Source organism: Coregonus lavaretus (assembly GCF_964263955.1).
Source record: "Coregonus lavaretus genome assembly, contig: HAP1_SCAFFOLD_6995, whole genome shotgun sequence".
NCBI classification, from domain to species: domain Eukaryota; kingdom Metazoa; phylum Chordata; class Actinopteri; order Salmoniformes; family Salmonidae; genus Coregonus; species Coregonus lavaretus.
The window spans coordinates 1-16,170 of record NW_028161851.1 but is presented as its reverse complement, the minus strand read 5'-3'; the positions used below and the strand labels follow the sequence as shown (position 1 = coordinate 16,170).

Here is a 16,170-nt window from a genome sequence, read left to right as displayed (position 1 = left end):
GCTACTATATGTCTGATATGGTATTTTTTGGTGTAAGGCACGTATCAAGTCATATACAGCGTGATCTAATAACAGTTCAATCATGTTGTGCTCAAGAGAGATTACAAATCGTTATATTAAATAAATATAACACTTTGTTCATAAGGCATTCAGTAGAAATAAGCAACAGCAAATCAAGGGCCATCTAGAATAAATTATAAGTCTTATATCATAAACTGCTGCGAGGACTCCTGAGAAGTATACTGTACTATATTGCTTCCATATACAGTTTCTGTTATAAAGTATGTGTAAAGACATCTGAATGTCAAATATTCACTCACTTAACAACTAATTTCTCCATCTTCAGTAGCACGGCAAACTGTAGTTATCAACAATATATTCTCATCTTTGACACTTTTCTGGATGAAGCTTCCCAGAGTCTAGGTAATTGTTCTCATATACAGTACATTATATAAATGTATATATTATATGGTTCAGTTGGTTTAGCAGCTGTATAAAGGTTATCTGTTCACAAACAGCTACTGTACCACAAGATGAAATAAATAAATGAAACTTTAATGTACACAATACAAAATAAATACATAATATCCTGTATTTTTTCCCTATACGCTCACGTCATAACTTTGGGAGCGTTTCCTACACAGCCTGCGGAACCACACCCAGTAGAGGAAGATCATGAGGAACCAGTAGCAGACGTACGCCACACAGCCGTAGATCAGAAACCTGGTCTCTAGTACCTTAGACGGCGTGAACCAGCCCTTCTGGCTCTCCTTGTAGATGGTGTAGCAGAACCCTCCCAGCAAGATGGCCGCCCACACCGACAGAGGCAGCAGGGGGATGTAGTTCCCAACCATCTTGCGGCGGCCCGACGTGCCCCAGCTGCTCTTGTTCATGGTGATGATGGCAAAGTACTTGGCGGGCAGCAGGCTGGTCATGTAGAGGGCAGAGTAGAGGGACATGAACAACATGACCAGGTCGTGGCGCAGGATGCAGGCATAGGCCGCCTTGATCAGGCCGATGAGCTGGATGCAGCAGAGGACCCAGAGGATGTCCCACAGGGTGCCTGTCCAGAACAGCTGGATGATGGTGGCCGTGACGAAGAAGGGGAAGACACCAGAGACGATGGACTCGTAGGTCATCCACAGGTGGTGCTTGTGCCACCACATGGCGTTGTAGAGCCACTCACGGAAGTAAGACTTGGTCCAGCGCGTCTGCTGGTTGAGCCACCGGAGGAACTGGCCTGGCGTCTCTGTGTAGCACTTGGAGCGGGCCGTGTATCTGAGAGCAGAGGATGGATGATGATGAGTCTATTATCATCTTATCATCTCTAGTAAAGTGTTGTGGTAGAGTTTATTTGTGTCTTCTAGGACAGGTTTTTAGATGGCATGCAGTATGACGAGTATGTGTGAAGACATATACTCACTTGGTGGCATAGCCCATGCTGAGCATGCGGTTGGTGAGATGTCTGTCATCCCCAAATGTGCAGTGAGTCCCCAGGAACTTCTGGTTGTACCAGGACTCTAAGAACTGCTGGAGGAGGTCATTCCTGTACAGACCTGAGGATGAAACCAAACCTATGTTATAGTACTGCAGTTCACATGCAAGTATATTCCAATTGTATCACTTGTTATGTTACTGAAAACAAATAGCATAAACAAGAGAAGCAAGGTTATGTCTCATGTTTATCGCGGTCACAGGAAAGTGTATTTTCCTTACCCAGGGGGCCGCTGATGCAGGAGACACAGTTGAAGAAGGACTGGCAGGACCTCTCGATGTTGAACGCCATCCAATAGCGCAGGCTGCTCATGAAGCTGATGTAGGACTCCTTGAGGTTGAGGATCATCACGTCTCCTCCCACCGCCCCGTACTTCTGGTTGCTCTCCAGAACCTTACACAGCTCCACCGTAGCCAGGGGGTCTAGCTTGGTGTCAGAGTCACACACCTGGAAGAGAGAGAGAGAGAGAGAGAGAGAGAGAGAGAGAGCGAGAGAGCGAGAGAGAGAGAGAGAGAGAGAGAGAGAGAGAGAGAGAGAGAGAGAGAGAGAGAGAGAGAGAGAGAGAGAGAGAGATGATTATTAACATTAGTTATTAACAATTATTAACATTATAGGACAAGAAACAGAATGAAGATACTGTGTGCTCTGATCCAAGGTGTGTTTTCTTAATGAAATACAGTATTTCCCTAATCTCAAGAGCCATACAAAGAGATATAAATCAACTCCTCACCTGTAGGTAGTCCACCGACAGTCCCAGTGCCTTGAATGCTGTGTACATCACCTCCCTCTTTCCACCCCACTTCTGCATGATGCACACACACCTCCTGCTGTTGATCAGATCCTCCACCTCCCTCCTCTGGGGGTCCTCTCCCAACCCATAACTAGCGTCCCCGGCGGGGCCTATCACCCCGGGGATGCCCCACTCCTGGGTCTGGGTGGGGTCCCACGTGTGGTAGTTATTCCTCCACACGTAACAGCCAGGGTCCTGGTCTGCAAACACCTCCCTGAACATCTCCAGCATGTAGAGGTCGTCCTCCGAGTTCCCATCCACCACCATGATGACCCGCAGCAGCTCTGGAGGGTACTTGAGGGCCCGAATGGAGTTGAGGCACTCGCGCAGGTACTCTGGGTCCTCCTGGTAGGCTGAGATAGTGAAGCCGATGGTCTTGGTGAAGGTGCAGGCCTTGCTTCGGGCCCTCATGCGGCGGTGCTCCACGAAGGCGAACAGGCTCTGGACCAGGACGTGGAGCCCCAGCAGGAGGCCGTAGAAGCCGAAGGAGATGATGCCGTACGGGGAGGTGGCCAGCTGGAAGCCCTGGACGTAGGCCCACACCATCACCCCCAGCACCACCAAGGCAAAGAGGAATGTCAGGATGGCACGGACTATCGAGCCCATACGCCTTAGCAATGGTTTCAGTTCCATTTTCCACCCCTTTAGATACCTGTTGTCAATCAAGGAAGATGAACATTGAAGATAAATACATTGGAACAGGAACAAATAGGCAAAATTAAAGATTATATTTCATTTATTGAATTAAGTGAATTGATTAATTGAATCAGCCTACTGAAAATACAACAGAAAGGTTCAGCACTTCATGTAATAAAGGCTGTAAAAAGGCTAATCATGCTTTCAAGTATTATCATATCAACAATACTGCGTCTACAAAATGTATTCGATTTTAAACATTACGGTAACTTATTACAAGATTGAAAAAAATTGTTGGGCATCATTCTGTCAAGTAAGCTGCAGATCACTATAAATACCAAAGACATCCTACCACACAAACGTTATCATGAATAAAAAATAAAAAATAAAAAACGTTTTTATTTGACCCATCAATCTTCAAAAGATATCATCAAGAAGTTGCCTTGTTTCTTTATGACGTAAACAATGTAGCGCAAAAATAACTTTTATTTCTAATGGTCAATAAAAAACAAACATATTTGGATAAAAAATGTATAGCCTTACCTGACTTTGGTGCCAAGTTACTCCACTCTTGAAATGCCCCTTCCTCTCCGTCTCCTACTCTCTCTCTACTCTTTGCGTGAAGTTGGATTACTTTATAAACTTGAGAAACAAGCTTACTCCAAATGCTGCCAGATGTGAGCGCACATACAGTGGCCCATAGCAAACCATCATAGGTATTACGCCCTTAATACTGGGTTTGTGAGTCAGCACGTGCTGCGTCAAAGTAGAAAGGAGGTCCATTGTGAATTCGTCAAATATAAATCCACAGGGATTAGTTTTACTTCAGTAAGAGTAGTTATGTGCGTCAATTTTATATTAAAATCCGTATGTTGGATTTAATTCAGGAATGCACAATTTAGTAAATTTCTAATCATTACAATTTTGACTCACAGATGTCGCACTGTGTCAACTATCTATCTGCCTTTTGTAAATTGATCAGGGTAAACCTCCATAATGACCACAATAATCCTGAAAATTAACCTCCTCTTCTTTTGTTTTACACTATCTGATTGTATTGTCGACAAAACAACATTGATCTTGATCAATTGTAGGCTACTTATTTACAGTTCTGTAATTCATTTTTTTCACATTTTAGAATACAGTCATTTAGATATTATTCACTTGACAATCGAATAGAATAGAGTATAATAAAATAGAATATCCTACTTAATTTTTCCCATAGGGAACTTGTGGCATTTGGATTAGACAATAAATACATAACAGCACAATTCACATATAGCACAAACCCCTAATACAAGATAAACCAAAAGTGTGGGAAATATCATTACCCTCATCACCACCATACATTTCCATTGAAAATTATTGGATCACACCTACCTTGTCCCTGACCAGTCACTGCCATGATCTGTCAAGAAGTTGAATGATGCCCTCTGGTGGCACAATAATAACCCTGCATCCTTTCTCTTGTACTGAATATTGTTAGGCAATGCTAGCCACAAGGCTAACAAATGTATAACCACCACCACACATGAATGGTGCATAGAGAAGGGCACATCAAGCAGTGTTTATGACCAAATCTTATCTCATGGATCAACCTGAGGGTCTTTGTTTTGGTTCAGTGACAGGGAAACATGACACATTATAATACTGCGTCAGTCATACATATTCCTTGGTAAAGGCTGAACATACTTCAGTAAAACCCTGAGAGTATTTGACATTGCCTTGACTCAATGTTTCCCAAACAGTGGGTCGGAACTCGGGACCCAATGGTCAATCACCGCTAACTCCGCATGGGTTGCAGACACCAAAAATATTGGTTTTATTTGTGGTTTTGCATGGGTCACAAGAAAACTCCCAACAGCCTCAGAGAGCAAATAATTTGGGAACCACTGCCATATGTATTTTGGTTGGTTCAATATTGATGACCTCGAAAGACCTAGCTGCAGTGGTGGATAAAGTACCCAATTGTCATACTTGAGTAAAAGTTAAGATACTGTACCTTAATAGAAAATAATGACTCAAGTAAAAGTGAAAGTCACCCAGTAAAATACTACTTGTGTAAAAGTCTACAAGTATTTGGTTTTAAATGTACTTAAGTATCAAAAGTAAATGTAATTGCTAAAATATACTTAAGTATCAAAAGTAAAAGTATAAATCATTTCAAATTCCTTATATTAAGCAAACCAGATGGCATGATTTTCTTTCTTTTCTTTTTATTTTTTTTACGGATAGCCAGGGGCACACTCCAACACTCCAACATAATTTACAAATGAAGCATTTGTGTTTAGTCAGTCTGCCAGATCAGAGGCAGTAGCGATGACCAGGGATGTTCTCTTGATACTGTAAGTGAGTGAAATTGACAATTTTCCTGTCCTGCAAAGCATTCAAAATGTAACAAGTACTTTTGGGTGTCAGGGAAAATGTATGGATAAAAAGTACATTATTTTCTTTAGGAATGTAGTGGAGTAAAATAGAAAGTTGAATAGTTGAAAAATATCAATAGTAAAGTAAAATACAAATATCCAAAAAAACGACTTAAGTAATACTTCAAAGTATTTTTACTTAAGTATTTTACACCACTGCCTAGCTGTCCATTCTACTTTATTGAGTTGTAACCTGTTCCCATTTTACCCTGACTACATCTCTAGGGACATGGAAATCTGTTGATGAGATCGTTGAAGGCCCACACCCATAGCCACTGGCACTGTTATGAACAAATCTACATGCCTCAGGTCAGACCCAAATAGAATGCCTCAGGCCACAGGGCCAACAGAGCCCTTGGCCTGGTCACTATGATGTCATGGTGAAGGGTGTGGTACTTGTGGTATTTTGGATGGTGGGCAGACTTGGAAAATCTGGGTATTCTACCGTGTTGTGAGAATATTCCATAGTCTAAATGGAATATGTATGCTTTGCTAGACTCAATTTGGTCTTTGGGTCACCCACCCTCTCATGTTTATTTATTATCGCTTAAGATGGAAGATCACTGTATATCCAGCAGAGGGAGCCAAGTGTTCAGTTTTTACCTCTTATACCATCTAGCGCCTTCACAATAGCCCAAATTCTGATCTGACTTGTTCAAATCCTCTCATAAGAAGTCAACCCTATGATGTCACTCAACAAAGACCACATTCAATAAACAGACATGCTTTATTTGATATCATCAGTTCAAATTGTTAGTTCCATGACATCAGGACCAGCCTTTGCTACTTAGCCGGATGCCATGGTGTTTTGGATCCATGACACGTAGTTGCAGACTTTGGTGTAGACGCCAGGCTTCTTCCTGAGAGCACAGCCATGACCCCTGGAAACAACCCCCTGCAGCTCCCCATCACACACCAGAGGGCCACCAGAGTCACCCTGGTGGGGTGGAGAGAGAGAGAGAGAGAGAGAGAGACAGAGACAGAGACAGAGACAGAGACAGAGACAGAGATAGAGACAGAGAGAGAGAAAGAAAGAAAGAAAGAAAGAAAGAAAGAAAGAAAGAAAGAAAGAAAGAAAGAAAGAAAGAAAGAAAGAAAGAAAGAAAGAAAGAAAGAAAGAAAGAAAGAAAGTGACAGAGAGAGGGGGGGTAAGATGGTGAGAGAGATAAAGAAAGAGAGAGCAACAAGCCAGAGTGACATGAACAAGATAAACAAGATAGAGAGAGTATGTGACAGAGCAAGAAGAAGAGAGACAAAAAAAAATGCATCATGGTGCAAACTGTGAAAGCAAGAAAGTGAAATATGAAGAAGTATCGTACAGGTCTATTCTGCCTCCCTCCACGAAGCCAGCACAGTTCATGTTCTCAGTTATCTGGAAGAAATAGGCTTCCAGACAGGTGTTATCAGTCAGGAGGGGACCTCCACACACTGCAGTGTGTCAGGGTACCTCGCTGGAACAGAACATCAAAGAAAGATAGAGTTAGACAGAGTCTTCCAGATAGACATGTAACAAGTCATTAAGACTTTCCATTAAAACAAATCAGAAGTGGAAAACTTGAGATTTCTTAAGACTGTAAAAGTACCAATCACTCTCAAATAACTGTTGTCCTCAGCTGTTAACCATTTATAGCCAAGACAGCATCATATCTAATCAGGTACTGAACACACTGGGCAAGTAGTTCACCTGGGATAAAATACGCAGCTGTTTTACACAACCACACAAACACCCACACACACATACACACAAACACAAGCACACACACGCACGCACAAATGTACACACAAATGTTTGTATTCGTATCTTTTCTTATTTCTTATTGTTGTTGCATTGTCGAGAAGGAACCTGAAAGTAAGCATTTTGTTGGATGGCGTATACCATGTGTATCCAGTACATACGACTAATAAAACACTAATAAAACACACATTCCACTCACAGCCTTCGTTGCTGGCGTGGAGGCTCCCCCAGCCAGAGACCTGGCACATGGTTCCAGCAGTGCTACACTTAGTGGGGAGGGCCACAGGGCTCACATAGCTGTTGAGGGTGTCAGGCTGGTTTAGCTTGATCAGCGCGATGTCACTGTCCTGGGTACCAGAGTTGTAGTCTGGGTGGCGGATGAACTGGGCAGACATGATGTGTTGCTCCATGTCCTCAGGCTCCTTGATGTTGTGCTCCCCCAGACGGACCTCCAATGGCGACCAGCAGGGTTATAACCAGAATGGAGATGATACTGTGGTTGTTAGAGGGGAAGGAGGGTCCTACACTGGGAAACTTGTTAGATTTGCTGTATGTTAAGGTTTACCCATTTCATCCAAACAGTTCTACAACAGTTGTGGTCTTAAATCCGAATGGACTCAACCATTAAACATGATATTACAAAGAGCAAAGCATACTATGTCATGTCCATCAATACCAGTGGAGGCTGCTGAGGGGGAAACAGTTCATAATAATGGCCGGAACAGAGCAAATGGAATGGCATCAAACACCTGGAAACCATGTGTTTGATGTATTTGATACCATTCCACTGATTCTGCTCCAGCCATTACCACGAGCCCGTTCTCCCCAATTAAGGTGCCACCAACCTCCTGTGATCAATACACTGCCTTCTTTACTTGTTTCTCTTTAAGTCCAACTAACAGCTAAGGAAAGAAGAGTACGTTTCTAGATTAAATGGGGATTTTAAGGCCTACACCACCAGAATGTTCATGAAATAAAATAAAGTGTAAAAAACAACAACATTTAAACTATTTTTGAAATTCTCTAGCACATAGTAACTCTGCAGTCTGTGCTTATGATTTGTAGCAGTGGGCAGCAGAGAGCACCCATTCACTAGAGAGGAGGATCCCTCCACAGAAGTTGTACCCTGTGTTCAGAGACACCTGGTAGGGAACAGAGTTCTTCCTGCACTCATACCCTCCTACGATCTTGTTGTCCCCCTCAAGGGCAACTAAAGTAATAACATAGACAGAGTCACTGGGAGTCACAGATAATAACATAGACAAGTCATGCCTGCATATAATCATATCTGGCTGCAACTACCTTACTGATGCATGAGTAATAGCGAGACTCATTTGTTAGGTTCTAACCATAAATGCATCAGTCATTTACAACATTATAATGAAAACTGTATGCTTCCCAGTTATAATGCAAGTAACTTATTGACACATTGTACACTCTTAGAAAAAAGGGTTTCTTCAGCTGTACCCATAGGAGAACACTTTTGTGTTCCAGGTAGAACCCTTTTTGGTTCCAGATTGAACCCTTTTTGGTTCCATGTAGCACCCTACAGTGGGGAGAACAAGTATTTGATACACTGCCGATTTTGCAGGTTTTCCTACTTACAAAGCATGTAGAGGTCTGTAATTTTTATCATAGGTACACTTCAACTGTGAGAGACGGAATCTAAAACAAAAATCCAGAAAATCACATTGTATGATTTTTAAGTAATTATTTTGCATTTTATTGCATGACATAAGTATTTGATCACCTACCAACCAGTAAGAATTCCGGCTCTCACAGACCTGTTAGTTTTTCTTTAAGAAGCCCTCCTGTTCTCCACTCATTACCTGTATTAACTGCACCTGTTTGAACTCGTTACCTGTATAAAAGACACCTGTCCACACACTCAATCAAACAGACTCCAACCTCTCCACAATGGCCAAGACCAGAGAGCTGTGTAAGGACATCAGGGATAAAATTGTAGACCTGCACAAGGCTGGGATGGGCTACAGGACAATAGGCAAGCAGCTTGGTGAGAAGGCAACAACTGTTGGCGCAATTATTAGAAAATGGAAGAAGTTCAAGTTGACGGTCAATCACCCTCGGTCTGGGGCTCCATGCAAGATCTCACCTCATGGGGCATCAATGGTCATGAGGAAGGTGAGGGATCAGGCCAGAACTACACGGCAGGACCTGGTCAATGACCTGAAGAGAGCTGGGACCACAGTCTCAAAGAAAACCATTAGTAACACACTACGCCGTCATGGATTGAAATCCTGCAGCTCACGCAAGGTCCCCCTGCTCAAGCCAGCGCATGTCCAGGCCCGTCTGAAGTTTGCCAATGACCATCTGGATGATCCAGAGGAGGAATGGAAGAAGGTCATGTGGTCTGATGAGACAAAAATAGAGCTTTTTGGTCTAAACTCCACTCGCCGTGTTTGGAGGAAAAAGAAGGATGAGTACAACCCCAAGAACACCATCCCAACCGTGAAGCATGGAGGTGGAAACATCATTCTTTGGGGATGCTTTTCTGCAAAGGGGACAGGACGACTGCGCCGTATTGAGGGGAGGATGGATGGGGCCATGTTTCGCGAGATCTTGGCCAACAACCTCCTTCCCTCAGTAAGAGCATTGAAGATGGGTCGTGGCTGGGTCTTCCAGCATGACAACGACCCGAAACACACAGCCAGGGCAACTAAGGAGTGGCTCCGTAAGAAGCATCTCAAGATCCTGGAGTGGCCTAGCCAGTCTCCAGACCTGAACCCAATAGAAAATCTTTGGAGGGAGCTGAAAGTCTGTATTGCCCAGCGACAGCCCCGAAACCTGAAGGATCTGGAGAAGGTATGGAGGAGTGGGCCAAAATCCCTGCTGCAGTGTGTGCAAACCTGGTCAAGACCTACAGGAAATGTATGATCTCTGTAATTGCAAACAAAAGTTTCTGTACCAAACATTAAATTCTGCTTTTCTGATGTATCAAATACTTATGTCATGCAATAAAATGCAAATTAATTACTTAAAAATCATATAATGTGATTTTCTGGATTTTTGTTTTAGATTCCGTCTCTCACAGTTGATGTGTACCTATGATAAAAATTACCGACCTCTACATGCTTTGTAAGTAGGCAAACCTGCAAAATCGGCAGTGTATCAAATACTTGTTCTCCCCACTGTATGTAGAAAGGGTTCTACATGGAACCCAAAAGGGTTCTACCTGAAACCAAAAGGGTTCTACCTGGAACCAAAAAGGGTTATTCAAAGGGTTCTCCTATGTGGACAGCCGAAGAACCCTTTTAGGTTCCAGATAGCAATATTTTTTCTAAGAGTGTATAGGCTACAACTAGCATCGAAGTTGTCCTCAAATGAACTTGTCAGGTGTTGTTTGACAATTGGAAATTCCTCCTAAGATGTGTTTGTCCTTGTGTATGTTTTCAATTATATTTTCAATAAAACTGTTTTCTAATGGGTTTTCACACATATTTCCCCTTGTCCTGTTAGAACCTGTGAATTCAAGCTCAACTGATGTTGAATATGAATCGGTCATAAAATAGAAAGCTCTGCCTGCACTAAACATCAGGCAGTGTGTGTTGGTTGGTTCCTTAAATCTCTGTCATTTCAAAGCCAAAGATAGCTGTGTGTCATTTCTATATGACTCCACACATGAGAATGTTGAGCAAGTGCGTGCGCATAACTCTAAATGTGGTTATAGTTATAGATGTGGTTTTGTAATGCTGAAAATATTGTTCTTCTTCACAGAAAATACATAATTCAAAGTGTCACCGAATAGTTGGAAATGAGTAACAAATTGCAATGTGAAAATATTCCCCATAGGCCTACAACTAGGGGGCAGGAGAACACCTGAGTGTGGTTACCCTAGTATCTTACTAGTTATTCACAGAATATGACAGGTGATATATAGATTTTTTACAGCAGTCAAGTTATGTTATCTTGTGAGTGGAGCATGAGATGACAAATAAACAACAATATTACAATACTATCTCCATGACAACAACAATAATGTTCAGCTGCAGAGCGTTGCCAATTAGAATGAAATCAAACACTCATCATGAAACAGCATTTGGGTTAACTCTGTGGTATGTGTAATGATAATGTTATTGATGATGGTAATTGTACTGTTTCTTTCCGTCCCTTGAGTGTATGGTGTGCAGGACTGTGTTCCTCAACCCTCACAGGAGAGATTAGTGAATTCGCAATTTCCACTTGTGACTTCCTGCAGTCCTCATTCATTTAAGATAAGTGACATGTTGAGGTACAGGACTAAACACAAGTTCTTCTTTTTGAGGGACAGTTTGTCAGTTTCATGACACAAGGTGGTTTATTGATGTTATCACATTATTTGTCGATGGTTTATGATCACAGATTACATTAAAAAAGACAAACTAACTAACCTTAGATATACAGTACCAGTCAAAAGTTTGGACACACAAAGGTTTTCTTTATTTTTACTATTTTCTACATTGTAGAATAATAGTGAAGACATCAAAACTATGAAATAACACATGTGGAATCATGTAGTAACCATAAAAGTGTTAAACAAATCAAAATATATTTGAGATTTGAGATTCGTCAAATAGCCACCCTTTGCCTTGATGACAGCTTTGCACACTCATGGCATTCTCTCAACCAGCTTGATCTGGAATGCTTTTCCAACAGTTTTGAAGGAGTTCCCACATATGCTGAGCACTTGTTGGCTGCTTTTCCTTCACTCTGCCGTCCGACTCATCCCAAACCATCTCAATTGGGTTGAGGTCAGGGGATTGTGGAGGCCAGGTCATCTGATGCAGCACTCCATCACTCTCCTTCTTGGTAAAATAGCCCTTACACAGCCTGGAGGTGTGTTGGGTCATTGTCCTGTTGAAAATCTAATGATAGTCCCACTAAACCCAAACCAGCTGGGATGGCGTATCGCTGCAGAATGCTGTGGTAGCCATGCTGGTTAAGTGTGGCTTGAATTCTAAATAAATCACAGACAGTGTCACCAGCAAAGCACCCCCACACCATAACACCTCCTCCTCCATGCTTTACGGTGGGAACTACACATGCGGAGATCATCCGTTCACCCACACCACATCTCACAAAGACACAGCGGTTGGAACCAAAAATCTCCAATTTGGACTCCAGACCAAAGGACACATTTTCACCGGTCTAATGTCCATTGCTCATGTTTCTTGGCCCAAGCAGGTCTCTTCTTCTTATTGGTGTCCTTTAGTAGTGGTTTCTTTGCAGCAATTCGACCATGAAGGCCTGATTCACACAGTCCCCTCTGAACAGTTGATGTTGAGATGTGTCTGTGACTTGAACTCTGTGAAGCATTTATTTGGGCTGCAATTTCTGAGGCTGGTAACTCTAATGAATTTATCCTCTGCAGCAGAGGTATCTCTGGGTCATCCATTCCTGTAGCGGTCCTCATGGGAGCCAGTTTCATCATGGCGCTTGATGGTTTTAGCGACTGCACTTGAAGAAACTTTCAAAGTTCTTGAAAATGTCCGTATTGACTGACCTTCATGTCTTAAAGTAATGATGGACTGTCGTTTCTCTTTGCTTATTTGAGCTGTTCTTGCTATAATATGGACTTGGTCTTTTACCAAATAGGGCTATCTTCTGTATACCCCGTACCTTGTCACAACACAACTGATTGGCTCAAACGCATTAAGAAGGAAAGAAATTCCACAAATTAACATTTAAGAAGGAACACCTGCTATTTGAAATGCATTCCAGGTGACTACCTCATGAAGCTGGTTGAGAGAATGCCAAGAGTGTGCAAAGCTGTCATCGAGGCAAAGGGTGGCTTTTTGAAGAATCTCAAATATAAAACATATTTTGATTTGTTTAACACTTTTTTGGTTTCTACATGATTCCATATGTGTTATTTTATAGTTTTGATGTCTTCACTATTATTCTACAATGTAAAAAATAGTAAAAATAAAGAAAAACCCTTGAATGAGCAGGTGTGTCCAAACTTTTGACTGGTAGTGTACATTTTTAAAGCTTGCTGGAATATAGTTCTAGCTCACTTTACATGCCTCTGAAAGTGTATTATTAACATATCTAAAATATATTTCCTGAGTCAAATACTTCAGGAAAGTAAGAGGTAGACAAAACTTATACTACAGTGTGTGCCAAGGTGTTTATCAGCACTAAACAAGGAGCATTTAGCCAAACCCTGTGATTATATGCACTTATGGTTTAAATATAACACACTCCCATCCAGCACAGGGAAGTTGTTCTCTTCATTTGCTGTTTGTCGCATATCTTAAGTCTAGGAAAATAATGCCTCATTCATTCTTTGTGTATATTGAAATGTATTTTGTGACCTCCCCTCTCTGACTATGTTGACATTGATGGATGGTTTCTCAACTGGATTATTTTCAAGAGTGGCTACAGAATAAATAAATAAAAATTTAAACAGCTGAAAAACTACAGCTGCATATTGTTTCGGCCAATTAAATAGCTCTATCAACCTTTAATAATAATAATAATAATATGCCATTTATCAGACGCTTTTATCCAAAGCGACTTACAGTCATGTGTGCATACATTTTTACGTATGGGTGGTCCCGGGGATCGAACCCACTACCCTGGCGTTATAAGCGCCATGCTCTACCAATTGAGCTACAGAGGACCACGTTAGATTACAGAATGTTTCTGTCAACAGTTGGGTTGGGTGGATCAACTTTCACCAGCATCAACTGCAGCGCCTGCAAAATTACTCAATTTTGCAATAAGTGGAAGGGAGTGATTTCCTTTTCCAGGGCGGCAGGTAGTTTAGTGGTTAAGAGCGTAGTGCCAGTAACCGAAAGGTCGCTGGTTCTAATCCCTGAGCTGACTAGGAGAAAAATCTGTCGATGTGCCCTTGAGCAAGGCACTTAACCCTAATTGCTCCTGTAAGTCGCTCTGGATAAGAGCGTCTGCTGAATGACTGTAAATGTAAGAAAAATATCAAAAGTGAAAATCTGTGTAAAAAGTATTATTTAGTCACCCGACATGGGAGTGCACACAGTGGTGTACACACTGTACCATGTGTCACCCAGATGCCTGCTTTCTTGAGGCTCCGCAAAACAGAGCTCACTAGATGTGGTCAATGGGCAGAGAAAAAAGCAGCAAGAAATATGTCACAGTCCTCTCTTACGCGGCCGAGGAGGCTATTGACCTTGCCAATGGGCCACGCCTCTGTTCACATTTTCCCCAAAACACACATATTCACTTCCTCGTTGCTTTCCACAGCCCTTTTGGTCCCTCATCCTTGCTCTTCTCTTCACCTTCCCCATCTGGGGCTCGCTCCTCCTCCTCCTCCAGCTCCTGTTTCTCCCTCCCCCCTCCCTTCCTCCCTCTCTCCCCCCTTTCTCCCAGATGCGCTGGGACACAGACTGTCAGATGGTCCTCTGCCACAGATCTGTATGGCACATGTCCCCGTCATCTTGTATGATGTCAATCTGTGCCATGTTTGATCATTCTGCGTCCCTTAGGTCTGCCCAGGGGAGCTGGCATTGTGGTTGGAAGTAGGGACAGAATGTATATAAGGAAGTGGTTTGGGGTAGTGACGTTCAGCTCTTTCTTCATTTGTGTGGTGAAACTTGGGGGGAAAACGTAGCGGGTTTGTGCGGTGGGGGGAAGGAAGGCACTCATTTTGACTCAAAAACAAAATTCCTGACCTCTCCACCCCTGTGACACTGCAGCCTGATTTCCAGTCAGCACCGCAACTAGATCAACAAACTTTGGAGGTTATTTATTTATATTTTACCTTTATTTAACTAGGCAAGTCAGTTAAGAACAAATTCTTATTCACAATGACGGCCTACACTGGCCGAACCCGGACGACGCTGGGCCAATTGTGCGCCGCCCTATGGGACTCCCAATCACGGCCGGTTGTGATACAGCCTGGAATCGAACCAGGGAGTCTGTAGTGACGCCTCAAGCACTGAGATGCAGTGCCTTAGACCATAGGGGAAAGTGAAGAGAAGAGCAAGGGGTGTCGTCCCTCATTGGACCAAAAGGGCTTGGTTATAGGACCAAGAGATTCCCACTGTGTGTTGGCTCTCTGTCTTCAAGACAAGACAGCTGGAATCTTATGGGAGCTCCGGCAGCTCTTTGCGACACCGTAATTCTTTGACTCCCTCAACAAACAGATTTGGGAGATGTAGAAAAGCAATGAGCCCACATTTTTCCCCCTCAACAGCTATGAACACACAGGGATCACAACATGGCTGTGAGCTACAGTATGTCATTCATTTTTCACTACCCTTGGGCTAGGCAATAACACTGTTAATTTAGCCTGGCTCTCTCTTGTTGATGCCACACCCTATCACTACAGCTATTGTGAAGAATAAAAACCACAACCCCAACCCCAGTCCCACCTCCCTCCCCCACATTTCACCACCCTCCCCCAACCTTCCCCACAAAAATCTGAATTCCCCTCAAACTCCCACTAGTTGTTTTACACGCCCAAATTGGTATTTGTGCAGCCCGGCCTAATTACAAGTTTGGTTGGTGAATCAAGAAGTATGACAAAACTTGGTCTGCGAAAGCTTCCCTCAAACTATAGCTTAGAGATAGCTATTAATATCCACTCCAGACACCGTCGTTTTGAACCACTTGCTATAGAGCTGTACAGAATGACTGGAGAACAATCAATTAGAATAATACCTTCAACAATAATAACCAGAGAGATAAGTTGTTATTTTAAATGCAAAATATATGACTTAAATACAGTATTTAATCCGGTCCGGACATCAGTCCAAAGAAAACCAAATCCACCAGAAGTGTAACATATGGACCAGCTCAAGATGACACGGGCACAGATTTAACAGTGCATTCCTTGAGGTGGATAAATCAACAGAGAATCATTTCCCTTATTGCTTTGAACTCTCCCCCGCAGGTGGAAAGAATTGCTTATGTCCCGGTGTCAGATATCCCTCCTGTGGCAAAATGTGAAAAAAAGCCAATAATAAGAGAGACATGACTTCTCCCACACACACAAATGAGGGTGTTGCTCTGACTCAAAGCAGAGGTTGACACACACGCATGCATGCACGCACACACACACAGCCACACTAGCACATGCGCGCACACACACACACCAGGGGCCTTC

General features: G+C 42.7%; 1 protein-coding gene and 1 pseudogene across 2 annotated transcripts; both read right to left on the bottom strand.

Annotated features, from left to right (window-relative positions):
* Window positions 1–602: 602 nt before the first annotated feature.
* Window positions 603–2,918, bottom strand: LOC311120003 (hyaluronan synthase 1-like; the record flags this gene model as incomplete). The annotated part of the gene is made up of 4 exons (XM_084194637.1): window positions 603–1,278; window positions 1,424–1,556; window positions 1,717–1,942; window positions 2,226–2,918. 4 exons carry the CDS (start codon window positions 2,916–2,918, stop codon window positions 603–605), a joined length of 1,728 nt encoding a protein of 575 aa, XP_084050763.1.
* A 3,216-nt stretch (window positions 2,919–6,134) lies between these two features.
* LOC311120002 (trypsin-3-like) lies at window positions 6,135–8,292 on the bottom strand (annotated as a pseudogene). Its single transcript has 4 exons — window positions 8,142–8,292; window positions 7,282–7,541; window positions 6,667–6,798; window positions 6,135–6,288 (listed from the first exon to the last, which is right to left on the bottom strand). The product of its transcript is annotated as a trypsin-3-like (transcript).
* Window positions 8,293–16,170: the final 7,878 nt, after the last annotated feature.